The sequence below is a fragment of the Podarcis raffonei genome, chromosome 16 (genome assembly GCF_027172205.1).
Source record: "Podarcis raffonei isolate rPodRaf1 chromosome 16, rPodRaf1.pri, whole genome shotgun sequence".
Lineage (NCBI taxonomy): Eukaryota > Metazoa > Chordata > Lepidosauria > Squamata > Lacertidae > Podarcis > Podarcis raffonei.
In genome coordinates, this window is record NC_070617.1 from 18,636,257 (window position 1) to 18,660,516 (window position 24,260).

General features: G+C 48.9%; 1 protein-coding gene across 1 annotated transcript in view; it reads left to right on the forward strand.

Moving 5' to 3' along the window:
* Positions 1 to 130: 130 nt before the first annotated feature.
* The window catches only part of COPA (COPI coat complex subunit alpha), a 33,615-nt gene continuing 9,485 nt past the window's right edge, over positions 131 to 24,260 (forward strand). The window contains exons 1-21 of the mRNA XM_053369152.1: positions 131 to 223; positions 1,410 to 1,523; positions 2,381 to 2,454; positions 2,855 to 2,935; positions 3,144 to 3,220; positions 4,191 to 4,300; positions 7,377 to 7,486; positions 8,547 to 8,646; positions 9,403 to 9,538; positions 10,051 to 10,133; positions 11,771 to 11,921; positions 12,638 to 12,704; positions 13,649 to 13,724; positions 16,267 to 16,349; positions 17,348 to 17,487; positions 18,073 to 18,158; positions 18,943 to 19,081; positions 20,645 to 20,807; positions 21,519 to 21,665; positions 22,081 to 22,270; positions 23,335 to 23,430. Coding sequence (XP_053225127.1) covers positions 184 to 223; positions 1,410 to 1,523; positions 2,381 to 2,454; positions 2,855 to 2,935; positions 3,144 to 3,220; positions 4,191 to 4,300; positions 7,377 to 7,486; positions 8,547 to 8,646; positions 9,403 to 9,538; positions 10,051 to 10,133; positions 11,771 to 11,921; positions 12,638 to 12,704; positions 13,649 to 13,724; positions 16,267 to 16,349; positions 17,348 to 17,487; positions 18,073 to 18,158; positions 18,943 to 19,081; positions 20,645 to 20,807; positions 21,519 to 21,665; positions 22,081 to 22,270; positions 23,335 to 23,430 — 2,263 coding nt within the window. The 5' untranslated portion in view covers positions 131 to 183. The remainder of the gene's footprint in view (positions 224 to 1,409; positions 1,524 to 2,380; positions 2,455 to 2,854; positions 2,936 to 3,143; positions 3,221 to 4,190; positions 4,301 to 7,376; positions 7,487 to 8,546; positions 8,647 to 9,402; positions 9,539 to 10,050; positions 10,134 to 11,770; positions 11,922 to 12,637; positions 12,705 to 13,648; positions 13,725 to 16,266; positions 16,350 to 17,347; positions 17,488 to 18,072; positions 18,159 to 18,942; positions 19,082 to 20,644; positions 20,808 to 21,518; positions 21,666 to 22,080; positions 22,271 to 23,334; positions 23,431 to 24,260) is intronic.

Below are 24,260 nucleotides of genomic sequence, written 5' to 3' on the forward strand. Positions count from 1 at the left end.
TTTGCTGGAGGCTCTTTCCTCCGCTTCCCCCAGGAGGCGCTCTTTCTCAGAAAGGATGTTCCCTCCCCATTTCCGTCTGTAATCTATGGTTTCCTAGCCGGAAGCGGAAGTGCTGAGTTGGCTTGCGGTGACGTGGAGGCTGGTCAGGTTGTCGCTTCTGCTTCGGGGCGCGGAGGCCCGAAGATGCTCACCAAGTTCGAGACTAAGTCGGCCCGCGTCAAAGGTACCCGGGGAGGGGGAGGAGGGCCCGACTCCTTAGCGTTGCTCAGGTGTACTCGGGAGTAAGCCCTGCTGCTTTGCTCCCAGATTAGTGCGCGCACGGTCGTAGCCTTACGCTTACGTGTGAACTGCCCCCGTTAAGAATAGCGGGGCTTGCTTCCGAGTAGATCTGCATGGGATTGCCACTGGGGCAGAGGGTTTTTCCGCCTCGGGGAATCAGTGCGAAAGTTGTGAAGGTTACAAGTGCAACTTCTTGCGTTCTTGGTAGATAACGGGGATGTTAGCACGTTTGTGTGTGCGTGAGAGAGGGAGAAATTACATCTACAAATCACATCTCTTGTCACATCTGAGAGCCAGTGTGGTGTAGTGGTTAAGAGCGGTAGTCTTGCAATCTGGGGAACCGGGTTTGCTTCCCCGCTCCTCCACATGCAGCTGCTGGGTGACCTTGGGCCAGTCACACTTCTCTGAAGTCTCTCAGCCCCACTCACCTCACAGAGTGTTTGTTGTGGGGCAGGAAGGGAAAGGAGAATGTTAGCCGCTTTGAGACTCCTTAGGGTAGTGATAAAGCGGGATATCAAATCCAAACTCTTCTTCTTTTTATATATATATATATATATATATATATATATATATATACACACACACACACACACACACACGCACATGTATGTATGTATGTATATATGTTTATGTGAGTTTGCATAGCGAGTAATATTAAAGGGTGTGTACGTGAACAGAGTTACCTGCTAATATATAGTTCTTTTCATGTCCAGATACTTTAATATATGCCATAAAACAGGGACTTAAGTTTTCTTCATATATCATTGGGTCATGTAGATCCATATGCATCTGAAATTTGGGGTCGAGGCATTGTGGCGTATCTGCTAGACTTTGACAGTTACCCACCAGAGATGGGGGAGCCTCGGAGTCAGTGTGGTGTAATGGTTAGTGGATTTGAATGTGACCCAGGAGACAGGTTCAACTTTTCACTGGATGTTAAATATTTTGCTGGCTGACTGCATGGAATGTAGACAGCAAAAATAATAAGAACAAATATGTTGTCAATAATAATAATAATAATTTATTATTTGTACCCCGCCCATCTGGCTGGGCTTCCCCAGCCACTCTGGGCGGCTTCCAACAAAGATTAAAAATACATTAAAACCATCCTTCCCCCTTTTCCTTCCCAGGGCTGAGCTTTCACCCTAAGCGGCCTTGGATCTTAACAAGTCTGCACAATGGAGTAATCCAGCTCTGGGACTACCGGATGTGTACACTCATTGACAAATTTGATGAACATGATGGTAAGTGGAGCCCCCTTACAACGTTCACATATATGCAGGATCTCTTGCCTGAAAAATGTGGGCACCTATGGTGCTTTATTGCACAGCTTGCTGCAAATCATGATGTGAGTAGAAGCATAAATACAAGTGGATCCGATAATCTCAAACAGGCAAGTGGATGTTCAATTACCTGTATGAAGGTTTTTTGACATGTTTTGCTGCAACACTTCAAAGCAAATTTAACTTAAACCTATATAGGCCTTTGTCTGTCACCTTTTTATATGCAGAGAGGCTCATCCTCTGAATTAACTTCTTTCCTTTATTTTGTTCCTGTTCATGTTATCCTATGAACTTGGAGCTATATTGGGGGTGGGGGGGGAGTGCATATTTGTTTTTAAGTGCTGTGGTGGAATTTTTGTAACAGAAGCTGCAGTATAAAGTTGCAAGGTGGGAGTTCATGAAAATTGGATCTTTCTTGAGTGGGGTTTGCAAGAAACATGGGCTAAAAGTAGTCCCAATTGCAGTCCATCAACCTCACACAAACCCCCCAGCAGGCTGTTGGATCTCAGTCCCAGGGAAGGTGTGTGTGTGTGTAGAGGACAAGAGAGTCACTGTGGGGTCTTGCAGCTGCTGTTGCTGCTAAAGCAACTAAGAGTCGGCTGGAGGCGCAGTATGGTTTGGGGCTATGGAATCCCAGTGGTGAGTCAAGGAAGAACTCTTTCTCATTGACAGGAGAAGGGACTGGGACAGGGAAGGGACTGGGAGAAGAAATCAGAGTAGCCAACTGGAATGGACAAAAATCTATTGAGTACTCCTGTTTAATAAGTACCAGAAATGGGGAAATATTTACACGGTCTTTTGTATGTGTGTGTTTCTAGGCCCTGTCAGAGGGATTGATTTCCACAAGCAGCAGCCACTCTTCGTGTCTGGAGGGGACGACTACAAAATTAAGGTAACGAGGATCTCTTCACCCTCTTGCAAGAAGTCAGCACGAGGAGAAATCTTTCAAAAGCTATTAGCCATGGCAGTGCAATAGTGCCTACGTGGGCAGTGGCAGTATATCTCTGACTGCCAAGTGCTGAAGACAACCCCACTTTGGGGCTCCTCAGTGGGATATGACTGACAGCAGGCAGAAGTAGTGTGCTGGACTTGATGAGCCCTATAGCCCTTACTCTTACTTTGTTTTCTTTGGAGAGACCCAGGACAGAGCCATAGCTGGGCAGAAAGCTCATTTAGCAGTAGTCTTAGCACAGACGGGTGAATATGTTTAAAGTTGCCATATGTGATGATTGTGGGGGAATCTGGAGTGCTCAGCTGTCTGATGTATACACCCTGTCATGTCTGACTTTCAGGTCTGGAATTACAAGCTGCGTCGCTGTCTCTTCACCTTGTTGGGCCACTTGGATTACATCCGCACCACATTCTTCCATCATGTGAGTCCAGCAAGACGCTCCCAGTCCTGCCTGTTTTGCTTTTTCCTGCCAAGATCCTGTTTTGCTGCTCTACAGGCCTTTAGGTCTGAAGGCCCTAAAACAGCACTGGGGCAGCAGCTCTGCAAAGTATCTTTGCTGCCTTTTTAATGAAAGCAGTATGCAGCAGAAAGAAAAGAAAGGGATATGTGTCTTTGTTTTTTGTTCGTAGGAATACCCTTGGATCCTGAGTGCTTCTGATGATCAAACCATTCGGGTTTGGAACTGGCAGTCCAGAACCTGTGTTTGGTAACCAAAACATATTTCTTCATTCAGATGTCTTTTGTTTGTGGTTCCCAAGCACTTTTATTGAAAGCAACCCCTCGGCCTTGTATTCTTCAATTCATAGGTGAAATTGCACAATTTATAAAAACATGTTGTCGTCATATTATTTATATAGCATTTTCTAAGCGTTCAGAGGATTTCAGGTACACTTTCTCAGAAATGCAGTAGCCTCATAAGGCAGGCATAGTGGTTAGTGTCAGGCTGGAACTGCTCATCTTTGGAACCCACTGGGTGCTTTCTGAGTGTGCTGTCTCTTGGCCTAACTTACATTGCAGGGTTGTTAGGAGGAGGAGGGAGGAGAACTGCATCAGCTACCCCAGGCTCCTTGAAGGAAGGGTGGGATCAAAATGCAACAAAATATGCTACCTGAATTATGTGTTTCAGAAACCAGCCTATTGTGAATGCGATATGTTTTAACTGTTTCTAATTCTGAATTTTAAATTCCTGTAACTCGCCATGGGGCTTGATGGTAAAGGGCAAGTAATAAAATTAATAATAACACTTAATAATTAAAAATAAAGAATCAATAAGCTGAGAGTGAGAAGCGTGACTGGAGTTCTCACCAAGCCTCTTCCTTTGAACGTGATTCTCCTGGGAGTTTGTAGGTGGAAGGTGGATAGCAGATCTCATGTTTGACACCTGCTGCTTGAAGTGAATTTCCTCACTTAGTACATTGCAGATAGCTGAGAGTGTGGAGATCTGGAAAGCCAAGAAATGCTGTTGTTTTTCTGGCCTTGTCAGAAACGGCGCAAAAGGGCATCTGGCCCCTGACATCCATTCTCAGCCCTTTGCAAGAGATTTATGCTGAAGGGATGGCTCATGAATTTTCTAAATAAATTGCTCCCTGCCATCTTGTTGAATGAATGACTTTGATCCTGAATACTCAGAGGAACTACTCATAAGTGTTTCCCTCTCTTCCTTGCCTTCTTCCTAGTGTGCTGACTGGACACAACCATTACGTGATGTGCGCTCAGTTTCACCCTTCGGAGGACCTAGTGGTATCAGCCAGCTTGGATCAGACTGTGCGCGTTTGGGATATTTCTGGTGAGCTGCCCAGGTCGAGGGGGCTGTCCAGCAGCAGCACTGCGGTCAAAACTGCAGTTGTTGAAAGCGGAGCACAAGAGAGAAGTTAATCGTAGACCATCCTGGCAGTGCAGATGAGTAATTAGAGTCCAGCCCCATTCCTATGGCACCAGCTCTGCTTTGCAGAAGGTGCCGTGAAACCACAGGAGATCCTGGCACTGTGTTTCCCTCTGTTTTGCTTGATTTCATTTTAATTTTGGGTAGAAACTGCCCACTCCGCACACTTGGCATCAGTTTGTGGCTCCTCAGCTGTTAGCAGCAGTTGAGAAGTGCAGGAAACCCCTGTGCTGGGTGTAAATGTGCAACTAGCATATCAGCACTACGTGGAAGGAGCCATGAACCTTGGGGCTCTGCGTTTGATCAGAGTTGTCCAACCAATCAAATACCTCTAGGAAATTACTCTGCAGCTAGCCTCTGAGAAGCCCTCTCCCAACTGCCCTCTTCCACTTTTGATGCCAGCAACTGGGATTCAGTTTAGTTAACATGGCCAGTAGCTGCTGATAGATGTCTCTTCCTTCACTATGGCTGCCGAATCCCTGTTTAAATACATCTATGGCTGCAGCCCTCATGTCATCTTCCAGCAGCAAATTCCATCAGAGAATTGTGTGTCATGGTATCAGTTTAATTGGATGCACGATGGAATAATGCTCTTCCCCCAATTTCTGTAGTGCATTGGATCTCATTGGGCCCCAAGTTCTAAGAATCCATTCTTGATCTGGTGGAAACAGCACCACACAATTTGGGAGGGAGCAGGCCCATATGATGGGCCTCTGGGCCAGAGCAAAGGAGCCAAGGCACCTGGGTGCTCATGGAGGAAGGATCGTGCTCCAGTGAAGCTGCAGGCCTTGGGGTCTAGCTCCTGGAAGCCCTCTGGAAAGTGAACCTGTAGAGCAAGTATGATGAACTTTTGGTGCTCCAGCTGTTGCTGAACTGCAACTTCCATCACTCCGGCCATTGACAAGGGATTCTTTGCAGAATTCTTTGAGCTAGGGAGAGTCATGCCCTGGTTGCAAAAGAGGGAGCCTGAGGAGGTGGGAGTGTGGAACATGAAAACTGGGGGCAAGGACCCCTCCCCTCGTGAGTGCACAATAGACTTGCCGCTTTCTCAACTGCAGTTTTCAGCTGGGTGGGCTGCTGGAGTTTCGTAGCACACATTCAGACATGACCCAGCTGTGGGGAGGGGAGGGGAGAGGATTGCTGCTTCCTGGCTACTGACAGGGAGAGCTTTGTAATCTCTTCTGCCAACACCCTTGCTGCTACGTTCACAGACTCTCTCAGCAGGATTCCAAACTGGTTGTTTGGAAGATCCGTAAACTTTTTCAACATCTTTACAGATCTGGAAATGTTGAGTTAATTACCACTACTGGTTGTCATCCTCTCTCAAAATGCCAGTTAGAGAGCAAAGTGCTTGGACGAAGAGAGTGTCACCTGCACAACAACCGTAGGCCAGAATTGTCCCCGTGATGCAGATAGGTCCATAGCTTGTCTTAAATCCACCTAGTGAGCTGGCCAAGCACAATTGGAACCTGGAATGTCTTTCACCACCTCCCTGTGCTAATTCTTGTTCCTTACATTTCAACAATGGAAATTTCATCCTGGGTTTATAGTGATTGGTAGCCTCATCCCAAACTCTCCTGATAATTAGTGGGATGCTGTGGATTTGCTGCACTTCTTGGAGAAAACAGACAATCATATCAACCATATGGGTGGGTTTCCAGGGGAACTGAGTGCAGGGTCCCCCTTGTTCCTGCTGAGAGAGTGAGTGAAAGGAGCCAGTTTGGGTCTGGATTCTGGTTGCTGTATTAAAATGCATGAAAAAGCTGCGTTGTAACTGAAGTTTCCCTGCTCTTGATACTAACAATAACCTGTCGGGGGTGTTTCTGAAATAACTCCCTTTTTTCCTCCCTGCACCCTTTTAATCCAGGTGGAAGCTGAACCTTGACATGGATGGCAGGAAGGGAGGGCTTAACAAGAGTTAATGTTGCACAGCAATTTCCTAACCGTTCCTTGCCAGGGGCACTATTTGTTCTTAAAAGGTTGAGCCTTGTTGAGGTTCCAGGCAGCAAAAGGCTGGGCTGGGGAGTTCTGGAAAAGCCCTAGAAGCATGATGGTGCTAGACTTCCTAATGTGTTGGGAGTGCTGTGAGCTGCGTCCAGGGTGGTCTAATGCTCCGAGGGTGATGCTTGTTCTTCAGTTCTTGCCTGAGCTTTCAGAGTCCCCTTTAACCGTACCCAACTACCCGGGAGCCAGACAGTACCTTCGCATGACCAGGCTGTCTAACTGCTCTGCAGACCACATTAATACCCACAGCTCTTGTACATCTGTCTGCCTGTCTCTCACACAAACACCTCACTCTCTCCCCCGCAGCATTAAATAGCTGGTTCATTCTGTGAGTGTCCTCCTTTCCCTCTGGATTTGTGTAGCTTCTCCAAAAATTTTCCATCTGTTGTTCAGTTCCTTTGCCATCTCCTTGAAGCCCCAGATGTTTCAGTATCTCCTGGATCAGGCGTGCAGGTGGTTCCTTCCACTCTCGACTCAAGGAGGCTCCTGTCTGAGCCTAGACCTTCCTGGATCTCAGCCCATTGCGTCAGGTTCTTTGTTGAAAGTGCCCGCCTGGTTATGTGAACTTGATAGCTTTTAACAGTAAAATCTGTATTTCAAATAAGAGGCCAGAATGCTTCAGATCCAATATACTAGGTACCAATTAACTTTCCCCCCCCCCATTTCTCTTTGGCCTTCAACCAAGTAACTCAGCAGCGGCAGTATTCCTAGCCTGGTGATTTTTTGCTTCCTGATTGCAAAGGCGTCTCAGTTTCCCTAGTGAACTGCAAAGAAATGTAGAAATCGCTTCCAACTGTGCATTGTTCTAGTAGATGTGTGTAGGGAATGAAAATAACCCGTGGTCCCTTTTCTCTCTGTTCCATTTCACCCGTTTATGTCTTCCATTTATATAAACAGCCTGTCTCTGAATTTTGCAGCATCCTCTCACTAACCTCATGTTCTGCCCCTGCTCTCTTCACTCTCACCTTTCGTGAAGGCCTGAGGAAGAAGAACCTCTCCCCGGGAGCCGTGGAGTCGGACGTTAGGGGAATCACTGGAGTAGATCTCTTTGGCACCACTGATGCAGTGGTGAAGCACGTCCTTGAGGTACTCCTGGCCTGGGCAGGGGGTGGATGGGGGAGGCACCTTTGCATATCTGCTATTTTAAACTGCTCAGAACACAAGCAGCTGTTGGCAGGGACTTTGGACCCTACCCTGAGTAATTCTGCAACAAGGAGCAGGAAGACCTGCAACCTCCAGAGCTGGATTGCAAGAAAGATCCTTGCTTCGGGGATCAAGCCTATTGCAAACCATTGTTTATATGATGCCACCCATGTGCAAAGTATTAAGAGCATAGCACCCTGCCCTGAGAAGCGTGTGGTCTAAAATTCAGCTCTGGGGGAACAATACCAGAAGCAGGATGGGAGATGAAGTAGGGAGCAGGCAGGGGGAAGAGTTCGCGTCTGTTGCGGTTCTTGAACTTAACCATTTGGATACTGAAAGGTTATGGCAAAGGCTTTGGGGGAAAAGCAGGGTGGGTGTTTGAAGGAAGGATTTGAAGTTAGAGAGGTGACCTCAAAGGGGTGTTCTGGAAGGTGGTTCTGGACATATAAGCGGAGGCAAGGGTGAAAGGGCAGGGAAGTTTGAGGGAGTAAGAAAGAAATCTTGGGTTGGTCAAGTGTGGGTGGAGTTGGACAAGCGAAACTCTAGGTGGGGAAATAACAGGGTCCTAGGATGGAGAAGTGGAGAGCTTTAAAGGTAAGGAGCTCACCGTGGATTGGGCAAGACGCAAAGCCCGGTACCTGGAGTCGAGGGCATTATGTGGTCCATGGAAAGATGGATGGTTTTGATGGCTGAATTCTGGGGAAAGGTGAGAGGGCTCAGGGGTGACTGCAGAAGACCAGGGAGGAGGCAGTTGCAGTCGTTCCCTCTCCCCTGGGCCCAGATTGTAAAGCAGTTTTTGCTGAGGGAGGAGCAGAGAGGCAGGGCCATATTAGCCCCTTCTGACTGTAGGGATGGAGTGGGTCCCTTTGGATTAGCAGGCAGGGGGCGGCAGCTACAGCAACTCTACTCCTCACGTCCCATTGACTGGCACGTGTGGCCACTGTATGTTGCCACTTCCCAAAATGCCAGCCTCAGCCTGAGGTTAGTTCCCTTCTTCTCATAGGGGCACGACCGTGGTGTGAACTGGGCCGCTTTCCACCCCACCATGCCCCTCATAGTTTCGGGGGCTGATGATCGGCAAGTCAAGATCTGGCGGATGAACGGTAAGCGCGTCCTCTTCCTTCCTCCATCCACGGAGCCAGGTTGCAAGAGCAAGGACCAGCCACACATGCTGCTAGGCTGGCTGGGCACTTAAGAGAAGGAACCTTGGCTGCAGGGTGGGAACCTGATCCAGCATTGATAGCTGTTTAGAAATGAGCCCAGCACAGGAAGGAATCGCTTCTCTAGTACGTTAAGGGAAGAAAGCGGGCAAACGTATGCCAAGCTGCAGTAGAAGATTGCAGAAGCCTTAGGAATGCCTTGCCGGCCCAGTTCAAAAGTCCGTCTGCCTTGAGCTTCCTTGGGAGGCAGGCAAGCAGAGCCTGGAAGTGATGGCCTTTGGTTGTTATCCTTCTGCCAGAAGGCCAAGGCCTCTGAAAACTAAGTTACAGGCACTGTCGACCACTGGGCTGCCGTTGGGGCAAACTGTGTTTTAATTGCTGGCTCCAAATGTGTTCTGCATTTTAACCATTAACTGCATTTTAGCTTTTAACTCATTTGTGCTCATGACTTATTTTGTAATGTTGTTTTTAATTGTTGTAAGCCACCTTGAATCCCAGCTTGGATATAAATGCATTAAAAGGGTAAAAACAATAAGCACCTCAAAAGGCTTGGCACCAGAACTGCTCTAGGCAACTATCAGGACCAATTCCCTATGTAGGACCTTGTAGAGTTGCTCTACAAGCTCGAGGGGAGGGTCTCATTTCCCTGACCTCTCTGCCAAGGAAGTGGTTCGTGATCACCAGCCTTCTTATCCTTAGAGTCGAAAGCCTGGGAGGTAGACACCTGCCGCGGACATTACAACAACGTCTCTTGCGCCGTGTTTCACCCCCGCCAGGAACTCATCCTCAGCAACTCTGAGGACAAGAGCATCCGTGTCTGGGATATGTCTAAGCGGTAAGTGCACCATCCTGCCTGCCCTTCCTGATCTCGGGATATTGGGCCCTGCACTATTTAAAAGAATACGCTCTGGAATGCCAAGTGCCTGGCTGGAATACACAGGAAGCTGCCTTATAGAAAGTCAGGCTATCAGTCCATCTAATCAATTTTGTCTGCAGTGGCTCCCCACAGTTTAAGCAGGGAGCTTTTCCCCAGCCCTGTCTGGAGATGCCATTGGGGATTGAACCCTGGGGCCTCCTGCTCACAAGGCAGAAGCCCTGCCACTGACCTCTGGCCGTTCCGCTGTGTGATGGAGGGATCCAAAACTCAGAGCCACCAGATCTTGGGGTCAGGTGAGGAAGGAGTGTTAGTAAACTTTTGGATGGTGTTGGCCACATTTAGTTTGCAGGCCAGAGGTTCCCTACCCCTCTGTTAGGAAAATAGCTGCTTTGAGGCTATCAATTGAATAAAGCAGTCCAGCTGTTTTGTGTTAATTAGTCTGCCTCTGTTTTTCATTCTCCCTTTCCCAGCACGGGAGTCCAGACTTTCCGCAGGGATCACGACCGCTTTTGGGTGCTGGCAGCTCACCCCAACCTCAACCTCTTTGCTGCAGGTAATGGGATCTGTTCTTGAAGACACTCTGGATTTGATGATAAGTTTTCACTAGATGGCAAAAAAGGATCTCTGTCACCCAAAAGGCAAACAGATTTATGGTGGCACCTGCTTTTGTGATTTCAAGCCCATGTCATGGCATGCACAAAATGGTCTCTGCAGTTGGCAGATTAACTATAATTTTAAAGAAAATGGGGTCAAAATGCCATGAAGTGCAGAGGATCAGTTCATGGAAAGCAGTTCATGTATCTAACAAGTTGGCAGTGTCCAGTCCAGGGCTGGGGGAATCTTTTGCTTCAGGGGCCAGATCTTTTATCAAGCTTGGCCTCACAGGCCAAATTTGACAGGTGGGTGGGGCTTATGATCTGTTAGTCACATGCCATTATTATAACATCTCATGATTGATGTGTGAGTGGGGTCACCCACCCACCTGCATCCCTCTTGTGGCTTTGCAGGTCTTCCCATGCTTTAAACCCAATGTCAGAGGTTTAAAAGAGGAACACAGGGATACCTGGAAAGTGCCCTTTGAAGCATCTTGCACCTTCTCCTTTAAAGGTGCTTCAATATGCCTTTGCTTGCAAAACAGTCAAGTGTTCTAATGAATACACTTAACCTGGCTGCGTTGGTCTTTGGAGAGAATAAGCTGCTGTGGAACCTTGATCTGGAACGTGCTCTCATTCCCGATTGGGCCCTGGTACTGGATTTCCTGTTGAAAAGCTCTCCCTTCTGACTGCACATTGTTCGCATAGCTTCCACTCTCTGCAAACAGCATTCGGGGGGGGGGTGTCAAATAGCAAGGCAAATTTTCAGGCGGAAACCTGCATGGGCACCTGATCTGGATTGGGGCCCTGCAGCTGCTTTGTTTTTGTTGTGCTGTTGTTGCAAAACAAAACAAAAAGCACCAATAAAATAAACATTCATCCTGGCACTAAGCTCCCAAGATAGCCAGGTTTTCAGCTGGTGCCAAAAGCTTAACATTCCTGCCTCGGATGGGGAAGAGCTCAAAGGTGCAGGGCCACCACTGAGACAATAGCTGCTGGGGCTTCTCCTAGCCCCACCTTGAGATGCCATAGGGAAGAGTGTCTGCCTTGCAAACGGAAGGTCCCCGGATTCAATCCCTGGCATCTCCAGCTAGGCTTTGGTCAGTCTCCTGCCTAGAATTCTGTAGAGCCACTGCCAGGCATTGCAGACAATACTGAGCTAGAGTCTGGCTTGGTACAGTGGTACCTCGGGTTACAGATGCTTCAGGTTACAGACTCTGCTAACCCAGAAATAGTACCTCGGGTTAAGAACTTTACTTCAGGATGAGAACAGAAATTGCGTGGTGGCAGCAGGAGGCCCCATTAGCTAAAGTGGTACCTCAGATTAAGAACAGTTTCAGGTAAACAACAGATCTCTGGAACGAATTAAGTTCTTAACCCGAGGTACCACTGTATAAGGTATAATCTGTTTCCACACCAGGGATTAAACCTCTGACCTTCCGCGTACATGGCAGGTGCTCCATCCTTGAGCTGTGACCCTTCAGCCTGGAGGGCATGCTATTTTGCCTCTCCCCCCCCCCACAAGGTGCCGTGAGTCTGCTTGTAGCGTTGGCTGCAGAAGTCTTAACACGGCTGCCTCTCTCTCTCCGGTCTCCAGGACACGATGGCGGCATGATTGTCTTCAAGCTGGAGCGCGAGCGACCAGCATACGCTGTGCATGGCAACATGCTCTACTACGTGAAGGACCGCTTCCTGCGACAGCTGGACTTCAACAGCTCCAAAGATGTTGCCGTAATGCAGCTGAGAAGGTGAGGAGGTCCTCTTCCGCTCAATGCCTTCCACCACTGTTGCTAGGTGGTTGTTTTGTGCTTCTTGTGGGCGGAGAAGGCTGCATGCGCTGCTTGTACACAAGAACACCATAAGAACCTGCTGGATCACGCCAGTGGCCCATCAAGTCCAGCATCCTGTTCTCACAGAGGTCAGCCAGCTGCCTTTGTTGGGAAACCGGCAAGCAGGACCCCGAACACGAGAGGAGGAGGAGGAGGAGGAGGAGTTTGGATTTGATATCCCTCTTTATCACTACCCAAAGGAGTCTCAGAGCGGCTAACAATCTCCTTTCCCTTCCTCCCCCACAACAAACACTCTGTGAGGTGAGTGGGGCTGAGAGACTTCAAAGAAGTGTGACTAGCCCAAGGTCACCCAGCAGCTGCATGTGGAGGAGCGGAGACGCGAACCCGGTTCCCCAGATTACAAGTCTACCACTCTTAACCACTACACCACACTGGCTCTCTCTCTCTCACTGTGGTTACCAGCTACTGTTGTTCAGAAGCATTACCACCTCCTAACCATGGAGGCAGACAACCAGCAGAGCACCTTGCATCCCAGGACCTTTTTTTGGGGGGGTCATGGGGGTCCTTTCCTTCTGCGTCAGTGGGGCTGCTGCTTTAAGCCAGAGCTGTGACACAGGCCAGCTACTATTTGTGTTCTCCCTGCTTTCCTCATTTGTTACTTTCCTCCTCCTCAGCGGCTCCAAGTTCCCTGTGTTCAACATGTCCTACAACCCTGCAGAGAACGCCGTCCTCCTCTGCACGGTAAGCTGAAGCTAACCTGGAGTTCCGCAAGCCCTGTGACTTCATCACCTGTTGGGTTGAGATAAACGACAGACGAATGACAAGTGTCATATGGGAGGCATCTCCCGAGCATGTCTCGGGGAGTCCCTTTTATTGAATATTACAGCATTGCCACATATGTGCTTGTTGCTGATTGGTTAACACAAATAGAATGCAAGGGTTGCATATAGGCATTAATCACCAGTAGATTAAAGGTTGGGAAAGGGAACACAGAACTGGACAGGCATGAAAACCTCCTTATTAAACTATTACTAGTGATTGATATAGCAAGACTTAAAAGAACATAACTATCGCATTCCGTAGATGTGGTCAACCATGCATTAAGAACAGGTCAGTACGATGTTTCATGAACTCAATGTGAACTAAACATCATGTGCAGAAGCAAAACTTCCCATCAATCACCCTTTGCTAAGGGGTTTGGGGGCTCGTTTTGAGGCCTTGCCACTTGTGGGGCTCAGTCCCGCAGGGGCGATGTGCATGTCCACCTTTTCAGAAAGTGGAAGAACAGGGCGGCTGCCCAAGGAACCTGCTACTTGCCTTGGACAAAAGGATCCCTTCCAGTCCAGTATCCTTACTTCCCACAGTAACCAAACCAGATACCTCCAGGGAGGCAAAAAAAACCCTGCCCCCCCCCCCAGCTTGTGGTTGCAGATATGGATCCTCCAGATTCAGAGGTAGTCTATTGCCTTTGTGGCTTAATGCCCACGGATAGATCTTTGCCTAATTCTAGATTGCTAAATCTGGATTACTGCAGTGCGCTCTATGTGGGGCTTCCCTTGGGCTTGACCTGCAGGCTAGTGCCAAATGCTGGAGCGCAATTGCCAAGTAAAAGAAACAAGCACAGTTGAAAGAAATCCTAGTCCTGAGAGAGCTGGACTGACATGTAGAATTCTTCCTCTCCACAGAGAGCCAGTAATCTGGAGAACAGCACCTACGACCTGTACACCATTCCCAAGGATGCTGATTCCCAGAATCCTGATGGTGAGCTTTGCATCTGTTCCTCCCGGCCTCCACCGCCTTCCCCCGCCCTCTGAAAATCACAACTGGGTTCCTTCTCCACCATTCCTGCGGAGCCCACATGCTCTTGGCAGGTTCTTTTGACTTGAAAAATTCATGTTTGTCCCCCTCGCTTTTACGGTTGCAAATATATTTTTTATAAATCAGTTATTAGAAACTATCCATCCTGCCTCTGTGCCCAGCAGGCCGCCTCACTGGCTTGCCTGTCGTGATGGATCTCCTAGCAAAACAGCTCCGTCCCAGGCAGGCCTCTCTGCTTCCAAAGTAGCTGTACAAGTGCCCAGTGCTCGTTCTCTCCCTCTTGGCCAATTCCAGACCAGGCGTGTAATCTGCCCATCAAAATGTGCCGCTGGAACTTCTTCCTTCCGAGTGCCTCTCGTTCCACTTGGGAGTTGAAGTTCCAGCTGGGTCTCCCCTGCCTCTGACGTCACGGCAGTAAAAGCTCCCGGAGCGAGTTCCAGTGATGCATGAGCCAGGCCAGCCTCCCGCATTAGCAGATTTATGGGCTCTGCGTGGCTGCCAGGCACCATTTGCTATAAAGGCGATGTTACCTCCCCTCGTTCCGAGACACAGAAATTCTGCTAGTTACGTTCCAGCCTTGCTGTGAGCTGAGCTCCTTCTGGCACCCAGGGCTCTGGGGCGCTTTCGATTCTCGCTCTTATATCCCGCAATGTTGGTAGCTCTTGCAAGCAAATATTTGGGCTGCCCTGTTTCCTCACCATTTTCATAGCGGTAAGAGTGTTACGGTTCTTCTTTCCACTTTGTGTGATGGCAAAAAGAGGAAAATTTGTTTCCTACTGTGCTTTCCAAACATGAAGGCAGTACTGGTATATTCTTGTGGCCTTTCCCTTTTTGATTATGTGCATTACCACCAAAATCATCAAGTGGGGAACTGTTGGATAATTTGCAGTTATTTGCAGTTACCACGCAAAGAGGGCCCAGTATACTTATCCCCCGTATAACTGACGGAATGGTATACCTGAAGGAGCATCTCCACCCCCATCGTTCAGCCTGGACACTGAGGTCCAGCTCCAAGGGCCTTCTGGAGGTTTGCTCACTGAGAGAAATGAAGTTATAGGGAATCAGGCAGAGGGCCTTCTCGGTAGTGGCATCCTCCCTGTGGAACGCCCTTCCATCAGATGTCAAGGAGATAAAGAGCTGCACAACTTCTAGAAGACACCTGAAGGCAGCCCTGTACCAGGAAGTCTTTAACATTTGGCATTTTATTATGGCTGGGACACCCAGCCAGATGGATGGGGTATAAATAAAACAACAACAACAACTATGGGGGCAGGAAGACTGAGGCAGCTAGCCTAAAAGACTGCTGAGTGAGGAGAGATCTGAGCTTGAGACATTCTGGTCTGTTTTAACGAGTACACTTGATAATGTTGAGAAGGTGCAGTTCCCAGTGTGTTGGGGTTTTTTTTGTCATCTGCACTAGGGAAGGCCTTCCAGCTGTTATTGGACTCCAGTTCCCATCAAGCCCACCCAGCATGGTCAATGTTCAGAGGTGATGGAAGTCATAGTTCAGCAACATCTGGAGGGCCAGAAGCTCCACACCCCTGATCTACATGGCTGTTGATGCAAATTTTCTTACTTTTATTTATTTTATTTATATACCGTATTTTTCGCTCTATAAGACGCACCTGGCCATAAGGCGCACCTATAAGGCGAAGGAAAACAAGAAAAGCCAGCAAGAGCCGCAGACATGATCACTCGGCACGGCTCTTTAAAGATAGAGCAGCTTTTGCTGGCTTTTCTGGGAGGTGGGAGAAGGGACTGACGGGCTGCCCTCCGTCCCTCCTCCCGCTTCGCTGGGAAGCCAGCAGAACAAGAGGCGCTGCGCAGCTCTCTCTCTTGCTGTGCTGGCTTCAGAGATAGCTGCGCAGCCTGCATTCACTCCATAAGATGCACACACATTTCCCATTACTTTTTAGGAGGAAAAAAGTGTGTTTTATGGAGCAAAAAATACGGTACTGCCCTTTGGCTGCAGGAAGCGCTGAGCCCTGTATCTTTGGTGGCCTCGCCTGCATATCTGAAGCGGCCCAGATGCCTCACTGTGTGCAGTTCTTTCCCAGAGAGGCTTCTTCTCTTGACACTCGTTGCTTTGTGCTTCAGTGCGAGGCAACAGCTGCTGGAAGCAGAGGCAAGGGAGGGGCCTATGCTGGCTACAGGACCCTCGGCGCTTGCTTTGTTTGGCTGCAGAGGCATAGCTCATTAGCGTGACATAGTGGCGTGTCAGCCGGGATGGCTGCTTCCTCCTTTGCCAGCCAGTCGTGGCGCCAGTTCCCCCAGCAACTGCTTGGCTCCTCCAGTGGCCACTTTGAGAATCCAAAAGTATGTTTCAGAGGCAGAGAGGAGGAGGGCCTGGATCTTACATGTAGCCTGAGGTTAAATGGGAGTCACGGGGTAGGGAGAGAGCAGCTGATCTGCAGGAGCAGAGCTGGAGCAGAGCCAGCGGTATATGACTTAATGCCTGTCATTTATTATTCCACCCCACCCCCAGCTCCTGAAGGGAAACGCTCCTCTGGGCTGACAGCTGTGTGGGTAGCTCGGAACCGCTTTGCTGTCTTGGATCGGATGCACTCGGTGAGTGGGGAGAACCACATAGCTCAGCGGCAGGACATGTGCCTGGCATGCAGAAGGTCTGAGGTTCATTCCCCAGTGGCATCTCCAGGGAGGGCTGGGAGAGACTCCCTTTCTGAAACCCTGGAGAGCTGCTGCCAGTCAGTGTTGATAAAATACTGAGCTAGGATGACTGAGGGTCTGATTCGGCATAAGCTTCGTATGAAACGCTCTGCCTGTCCCATCAAGCCTTGCTTTCCTTCCCATGAGCCTCGGCTTCTCCTGCCTGAGCTTGGAACTTCCACAAGTTTCATGGAATCCTGATAGAGAAACGTTGATTTAGGAAGAGAGGATGAAAATCAAAGAAGTCCTGTGCATTATTATTATTACTATTATTATTATTATTATTATTAATTCATTAGTTACTTTCTAAGCCATTGTTTCGAGATAATTTTACACGTAAGATGATTAAAAACGGTTAAAAACACAAAGAGAGCAAATACGTTTAACGCAAGGCGGAAGTCCTAACACGTGGGCACTCGTGGTAGAGACCCATCCATCAAGCTGGGAAATCCTATCGGAACAGAAATGCTCTTTCTGGAAGGTGCAGTTGTTCCCTGACAGGAACGCTATTCTCCGTGTTGCATATGGTGAGCCTGAGAGAATTTATGGCTTGGCCAAGTCCCCTGAGGCAATTCATGTCAGCCGAGATTCTGCTCCGCAGCTTAGTCTCAGCCACTACACTGCACTGTTGCTCTCTGTTTCTCTCTCTCCCCCCTGCCACTCTCTTGATTGTGAGCTATCCCTGCAAGCCATTGTCAGGTTATGTGGCAGATTAAAATGAGAAGGGACAAGGCAACACTGAGTAGCAAGCAAAGGTGCTGAGCAGCTCTGTGCTCTGTGTGAGGTCCTGAGCCAGCGACGAGTCTTGTTCTTCTGGATTTCGCTTTCATGTGCCTGATTTCCCTCTTCCCTCCTCTCCCTGATTTTTGCCGTCTCTTGCCTGCCTGCTGAAATGGCAGATTCTGATCAAGAACCTGAAAAATGAGATCACCAAGAAGGTCCAGGTTCCCAACTGCGATGAGATTTTTTACGCTGGGACTGGGAACTTGCTGCTGAGAGATGCTGATTCCATCACCCTCTTTGATGTGCAGCAGAAACGGTAAGAACCTTCAGCAGCAGATGACCTCTGACCTGGGGTGGTGGTGGTGGAGGCCATCGGACAAACCCCAGGTGGGCAACGACCTTTACCAGCTTTGTCACTTTGATACGGAAGCCCAAGGCTGTAATTGTAGAACCCTCTGATTTCCTTCTCTCTGGATGGGGGAGTAGAAGCACCTGGCCAGATTTGGCCCAGAGGCTTCCAGTTGCTGATCCTTACCAAACACTTGAAGATTTTTTCTGTGAGTGCCTTTCAGCTGCCAGGTTTCCTTAAGATACCACAGATAATGTGCATATTGTAGCGTATCTGGGGGTGTTCTTGGCCACCAGGGATTCCCCGAGAGCTGCCCTAGAGAAAGGAGAAGAGCTGGTTTCTGTGGGCCAGTTGAGGCAGATTCGGCATAAGTCTCACATGGTCCGTAGGCTGAAGCCTTTTTCTGCCCATGGTACTACCTCACCACCCCACACCACCCCCGCCAAATGATTGCTGCTTCTCCTACGTTCGAATAGTGGGCAAATGGGGAAGAAGGGAAGGTGGCGTGTCCTGGTGTGACTTCATGGACTGGGGGCTGCTCCCTTCCTGCAGGACTCTGGCCTCTGTCAAGATCTCCAAGGTGAAGTACGTCATCTGGTCGGCTGACATGTCCCACGTGGCTCTCCTGGCAAAGCACGGTAAGAAGAGGCCTCACAGGTGTCTTGACAGCAAGGCCCAAGGCTTTTGTATCAGTGATTGCTCTATTTTGCAGCTTCCTCATCTTCCCCCAATGTTTTGCTTTTGACTGTAAGCTACTTTTTAAAATTATTCTTCTCTTTGTGTGTGTGTGTGTGTGTGTGTGTGGAGTGGGGCAGAGGGACAGAGGGGAGTTAAAGTGCCATACATAACTTTAGGGCTGGGTGGTGCATTCATTTAAGGCTCTTTCCCCACAAGTTTACATGTTGGGTTTTCTCTTAATCACTGTAGTTTCAAATGGGTTTGCTGGTAGGCCAGCAAATCTGCACCCTTTTTTTTTTTTATCACAGAAAATCATGTTGGCATCTTTCTGTTCTTTGTTAGTTACCCATGTTGCTTTAAGGGGTGGGAGGAAAGAATGAATGGGGTCCCTGCCCTGAGGAGCTTGCAATGGCAAACCTTGACTGAGTGAAGAGAAGAGCCATTAACAGGAATGATCCCCATTTGTCTCCTTTTCCTTCCTCCAAGAAGCTCACTGCTGCAGATATGGGAATCTCTCCTTCTCCCTGCTCCAAAGCAACCTTTGGAGACAGGTTAGACTGAGAGAGACTGGCTGGCCCACACCTGCCCCCTGAGCTTCACAGCTGAATGGGGATTTGAATCAGGACCTCCCAGCCTAGGCACTACACCGTCCCAATGCCCTGTACTTTGGATTTGTTTCAGTTGGGGTTACTTAGGAGTAAGCCCTCTTGAGCATGACATCTCTCCTCTGCTCTGCCTTTCCAGCCATCATGATTTGCAACAGGAAGCTGGAGTCGCTTTGTAACATCCATGAGAACATCCGGGTCAAGAGCGGCGCCTGGGATGAGAGCGGGGTCTTCATCTACACCACAAGCAACCACATCAAATATGCCGTCACCACCGGGTAAGCTGGCAGCGTGAATGGACTGTGGTGTCCAGCAGAATATCAATTATCAAGATGATGGCGCTTCCAAAAATGCTATCCAGGATGGTGGTAAACAAAAGTGGCACTTATTTTTACTTTGATCACTGGCCTCTGAAGCATAAGCCAAAGCAACTCCTCCTCTCCTGAAGTTGCTTTTGGGCCTGCTTTTTCAGCAGCCATACCTGTGTTTTGAAGATACATGAATTAGCACTGTGCAGACAGGGAAAACCTGATATGCTCATTAACAACAACAACACAAGCTTCCCAGGGACAAAGTACTCTGCATCATAGCTGCAAAACAGGAGTTCTCTCAAGGCTCTAAAAAGCTGGTGTGCAGCCAGTCCCCAGTAGGATTTAGTAACAGCATTAAAATCCTTGTTAGCGCCTGGTCTTGAGAGGAAGCCTGCACTTGCTTTTTAAAGAGAGACATGCATGCAGTTTGTTAAACCATGGCTTGTTAGATCATCTGAGCCTTCTCCAGTGGTATGTTTACTGCCCAACAGACCATGATCTGGAGCCATGGTTTGTTGTTGGCTTGTAAACCTCGATTTGTTTTAACCGTGGCATGGTGTTAAGTGTGACTCAGCAGCTACTAGCCATAATGGCTGTGCTCTGCCTCTATAGTCGGGCAGTAATGCTTCTGAAGACCAGTTGCTGGGAACATTTGCAGGAGGGGGACTGTGCTCTTGTGCTCAGATCCTGCTTGAAAGTCTCCCCACGGGCATCCAGCAGGCTCTTCTTGCGCTCTTATAAACAAAGCTGACCTGAGTGAACAGAAATGGCAGAGACCAAGATCTGGAAGGAGTTTGCCAAGGAGGATGGCTCATGGATGTAAAGATCATGGAGCTCGAGTGCCCTTCCTCTCCCTTTCCAGTCCCTAGTAGAAGCAAAGCTTAGTTAGAGCTCAATCATTATATTAAATCAGTTTTACTATAAAGTTCCAAAGCTTATCCAGTAGCAGAAAGTGTCCTCCCCCCCCCCCACTTTCAATCTTGTAAATTTAAAGGGAGGTCCCCATTTTCTGCCCATTCCCCCTGTCAGGCTTCGGGGAATTGGATCCTTCCCCCAGTGGCAGTAAATAAGCAGATAAAACGAAAGGAGCGTTCGTACTAGATAAGTTCTTTAATAATCACAGTGAGAGAATGCATATCTCTCTAAAAAATGGCGTTGCTCCCAGTAAAGGTGCACCCCCTCCATCCCCATTAATCTATGTCACTCCTATGTTGGGTAATTTGAGCTTGTTGCCGTTGCGCTTTTTGTTCTATCACTTTCTTAGGCGAAGGGGGGTCAGGAATGCTGTCCAAGGACACAATCTGCCAGCTGTCTCTCTCTCTCTTGGCATTTCCTCTTCTAGCTGTTCCTCACCCAGTATTTCCTAGCTTTTCCCCTCTGGACTATGCTCCTCTGCAAACCGCTGTTCTAAATCAATACTGTCCTCCTGCCCTTGGGAAGGTTCAGAAAAAGGGGGGGTCTCCCACCATTCCTCCTCGGTCCAGTCCCTGACACCCCCCCACAACTCCTGCTTCCGCATTCCCCATCTAGAGACCACGGGATCATCCGCACCCTGGACTTGCCTATCTACGTGACGCGGGTGAAGGGGAACAATGTCTACTGCCTGGATCGCGAATGCCGCCCCCGAGTCCTGACCATTGACCCGACAGAGTTCAAGTTCAAGCTGGCTCTCATCAACCGGAAGTATGACGAGGTGCGTGCTGCCTGCTTCCTCTTGCCATCCGTGCCCAGCGGGGGAGAGGAGGGGTCTTCTCAAACGACCCGTCTCTTGCGTTGCCTCCCATCTCTGTACAGCAACCGTGGAGGGTGGCGACTGTATCTCTCTCTACCTCCTTGCCATCTTTGTTATGAGCAGGCAGGACTTGCTTCCTCTTCTTGCCATAGAAACGTAAGGACACTGCTGGGACAGCAGAAGCCTGCGAGATGCTCTCAGGAGGCCGAGAGGTGCAGCCTGAAGGGAGGCACTTGAATTCATTTATAAAATTATTTTTCAAATACAACATACACATTAAAGAACGAACAAAGGCATATAAAGATTCAGCTTACAAAATTGAAACGTTCCTCTTAAGCCTTAAACCTTAGAATACTTGATAAGCTGTTTGCAAACACCATAAGAAAATCTTAATTTCCCAATAATTTACAGGCAAGTCTCTCCCTCTGGAACATATAACCGGAATTAATTTACAGTTCTCCTATGAAAACAATTCCTAACAGGAATTTTACCAGGGGACATGCACATCATAGCACTGAGTTTCCTTTTTCAGTGCCACCACACATTGAGCTGCGCCTCTTTCCCTCCAGATCTCCTTACCGCCTGCCACGTGTGATAGCCATTGTGCTAACCTAGAATTTATTCCCTAAATACGTGACTGCGCCCTCATTTGTCCCCCGCCTCCTGTTCCAGGTGCTCCACATGGTGCGGAACGCCAAGCTGGTGGGCCAGTCCATCATCGCCTACCTCCAGAAGAAGGGCTACCCTGAAGTTGCACTCCATTTTGTGAAAGACGAGAAGACTCGGTTCAGCTTGGCTCTCGAATGTGGCAACATTGAGGTGAGACGTGGTGCCAGCTCTCCTCCAGCCATCTCCAGGAGGGCTTGCACGCAGATCTAAGACCTAGAGGTGTCTCTCCCAAGGGTTCCACGCTTCCTCCCTCCATCAACAATCTGTAACTAGCTAGGTCTTTAGTTCAGCAAATCCACTCCTTCATTCCAGCATTGTCTCCTTCCTTTTTTTAAAGCAAACTTGCCTTTTATTGGCAAATTCTGTCCCAACATTTGACTGCTAAGCCATAAAATGCTAAATCTTCCTCTCTATAGCTCAGAGGTGGAGCATGAAGGCTCCAGGTTCTGTCTTTGGTGAACTTTTACTTGCATGATCTCAAGAAGCAGGGCTTGGAATGGCCTCTCTGCCCCCTTGGGGTTGTCTAGGTATTAACCCGAAGGCCGTGTTTTTGGTGCTCTTTTAGATTGCTCTGGAGGCAGCCAAAGCCTTGGATGATAAGAACTGTTGGGAAAAACTGGGGGAAGTGGCCTTGCTCCAAGGGAACCACCAGATCGTGGAGATGTGTTACCAGCGCACCAAGAACTTTGACAAGCTCTCCTTCCTGTACCTGATTACGGGCAATCTGGAGAAACTGCGCAAGATGATGAAAATAGGTTGGTCTCTACAATGAATGCTTCTTCCAGCCCATACGGAGCCAGAAACTTTAGATGATTCAGGAATGTATTATAAAAAAATAAAATTGCATGCAACAGACTGGCCACCTTTGCAGATGATAGTAAAACTGGATTCCTGCCTTGTCTCAGTTTACTGTGAGCCAGCAGCACATGTCCTGTTCCACTCCTTCTTCCACCCAAGGGCACAGAATTGACTAGGAAGGAATAGCTTGATGGGACATCTGAACCCAGGATCCTGTTTTGTTGCTGATATATGCTCCTGGTTTATATGGGAGCAACACACCAGGATTTTGGATGCGGACATAAGCCATACCTTCCTTCTTTGTTTTTCTTCTTTTCTCCAAAGGGAAGAGTGAAGGGGCTCCGTGTACTAGCAAGCTACTCATTCACAACGAACCGAGAATAAGCAGAGAGTTCTGACATATTGTGTGGGAATGCAGCCGCCTGCCTCTCTCGCAGCATGATCACAGTTGCTGATGTTTGGCCCTCTCAAAATGTTGTGACTATTGGCAAACTTAACCCCTAACAGTCAAGGACTGGGAAATGGTGTTAACCTCATAACATAACTGTCAACCTTCACTTTTTAGCGGGAAATTCCCTTATTCCAGTGCTTTTTCCCACTTCTTCCCGCTGCTGTCCCGGATTGTTAGATATCCCGTAGACTGTCCCCGGGACAGGTGAGGCTGCTGATCCCTTATTTTCAAATCTGAAAGTTGACAGCTATACCTCATAAGAAGACATATTCATCCCATCACAGTGTAAGGCAAACCATGTGGAATCCTAGATGTGGAAGGTTCTTTGTAATCTTACTACTGACCACTAGCCTTTATTCAGGAGGGGGAAAGCAGGACAAAATGCATAGTAATGGGAGGTGGCTGCCCTTTTGCAACTCATGAATCCGCTTCAGGTTGGGAGAGGGGAGATTTGTAGCAGCAGCAGCAGCAGCAGCCAGGAGTGCTGCAGTGAGCTAATGCTTGAAACTCCTGAGTGAGAGTTGGGTGTGGAGGTGACCCATTTCCCCCTTCCCTTGTTCTTTGTTGCAGCTGAAATCCGGAAGGACATGAGCGGCCACTACCAGAATGCCTTGTACCTTGGGGACGTGGCTGAGAGGGTGAGGATCCTGAAGAACTGTGGACAGAGTGAGTAAGCTGGCAATGTGAGCTTTGGGATTCCTAGAAAAACGAGCTCAGTTTCTATTAACGAGAGCACAAGAGGAGCCTGCTGGATCAGGCCAGTGGCCCACCTGGTCCAGCATCCTGTTCTCAAAGTGGATAACCAGGTGTCCCCTTATGGGAAACTTGCAAGCGGAACCTGAGCCCAAGAGCCCTCTCCCCTTTTGTGGCTTCCAGCAGTTGGTATTCCGAAGCGTTGCTGCCTCCCAACTTTGGAGACGGGGCATAGCCATCATGGGTAGTAGCCACTGGTAGCCTTCTCTCGATGAATTTGTCCAGTCCTCTTTTAAAGCCACCCAAGTTGGTGACCGGGGACGCGGGTGGCGCTGTGGGTTAAACCACAGAGCCTAGGACTTGCCGATCAGAAGGTCGGTGGTTCGAATCCCCGTGACGGGGTGAGCTCCCGTTGCTCGGTCCCAGCTCCTGCCAAACTAGCAGCTCGAAAGCACATCAAAGTGCAAGTAGATAAATAGGTACCGCTCCGGCAGGAAGGTAAACGGTGTTTCCGTGCGCTGCTCTGGTTCGCCAGAAGCGGCTTAGGCATGCTGGCCACATGACCCAGAAGCTGTACGCCGGCTCCCTTGGCCAATAAAGCGAGATGTACGCCACAACCCCAGAGTCGGCTACGACTGGACCTAATGGTCAGGGGTCCCTTTACCTTTACCTTTTTAAGTTGGTGACCAGCCACACGAGAGAGTTCCATCGTTCAACTAAGAGCTGTGCAAAGAAGGGCTTTCTTTTATCTGTCCCCTTCCCTCCCTCTGCCTCCTGCCAAATCCCACTCCTTTCCAGGCCGA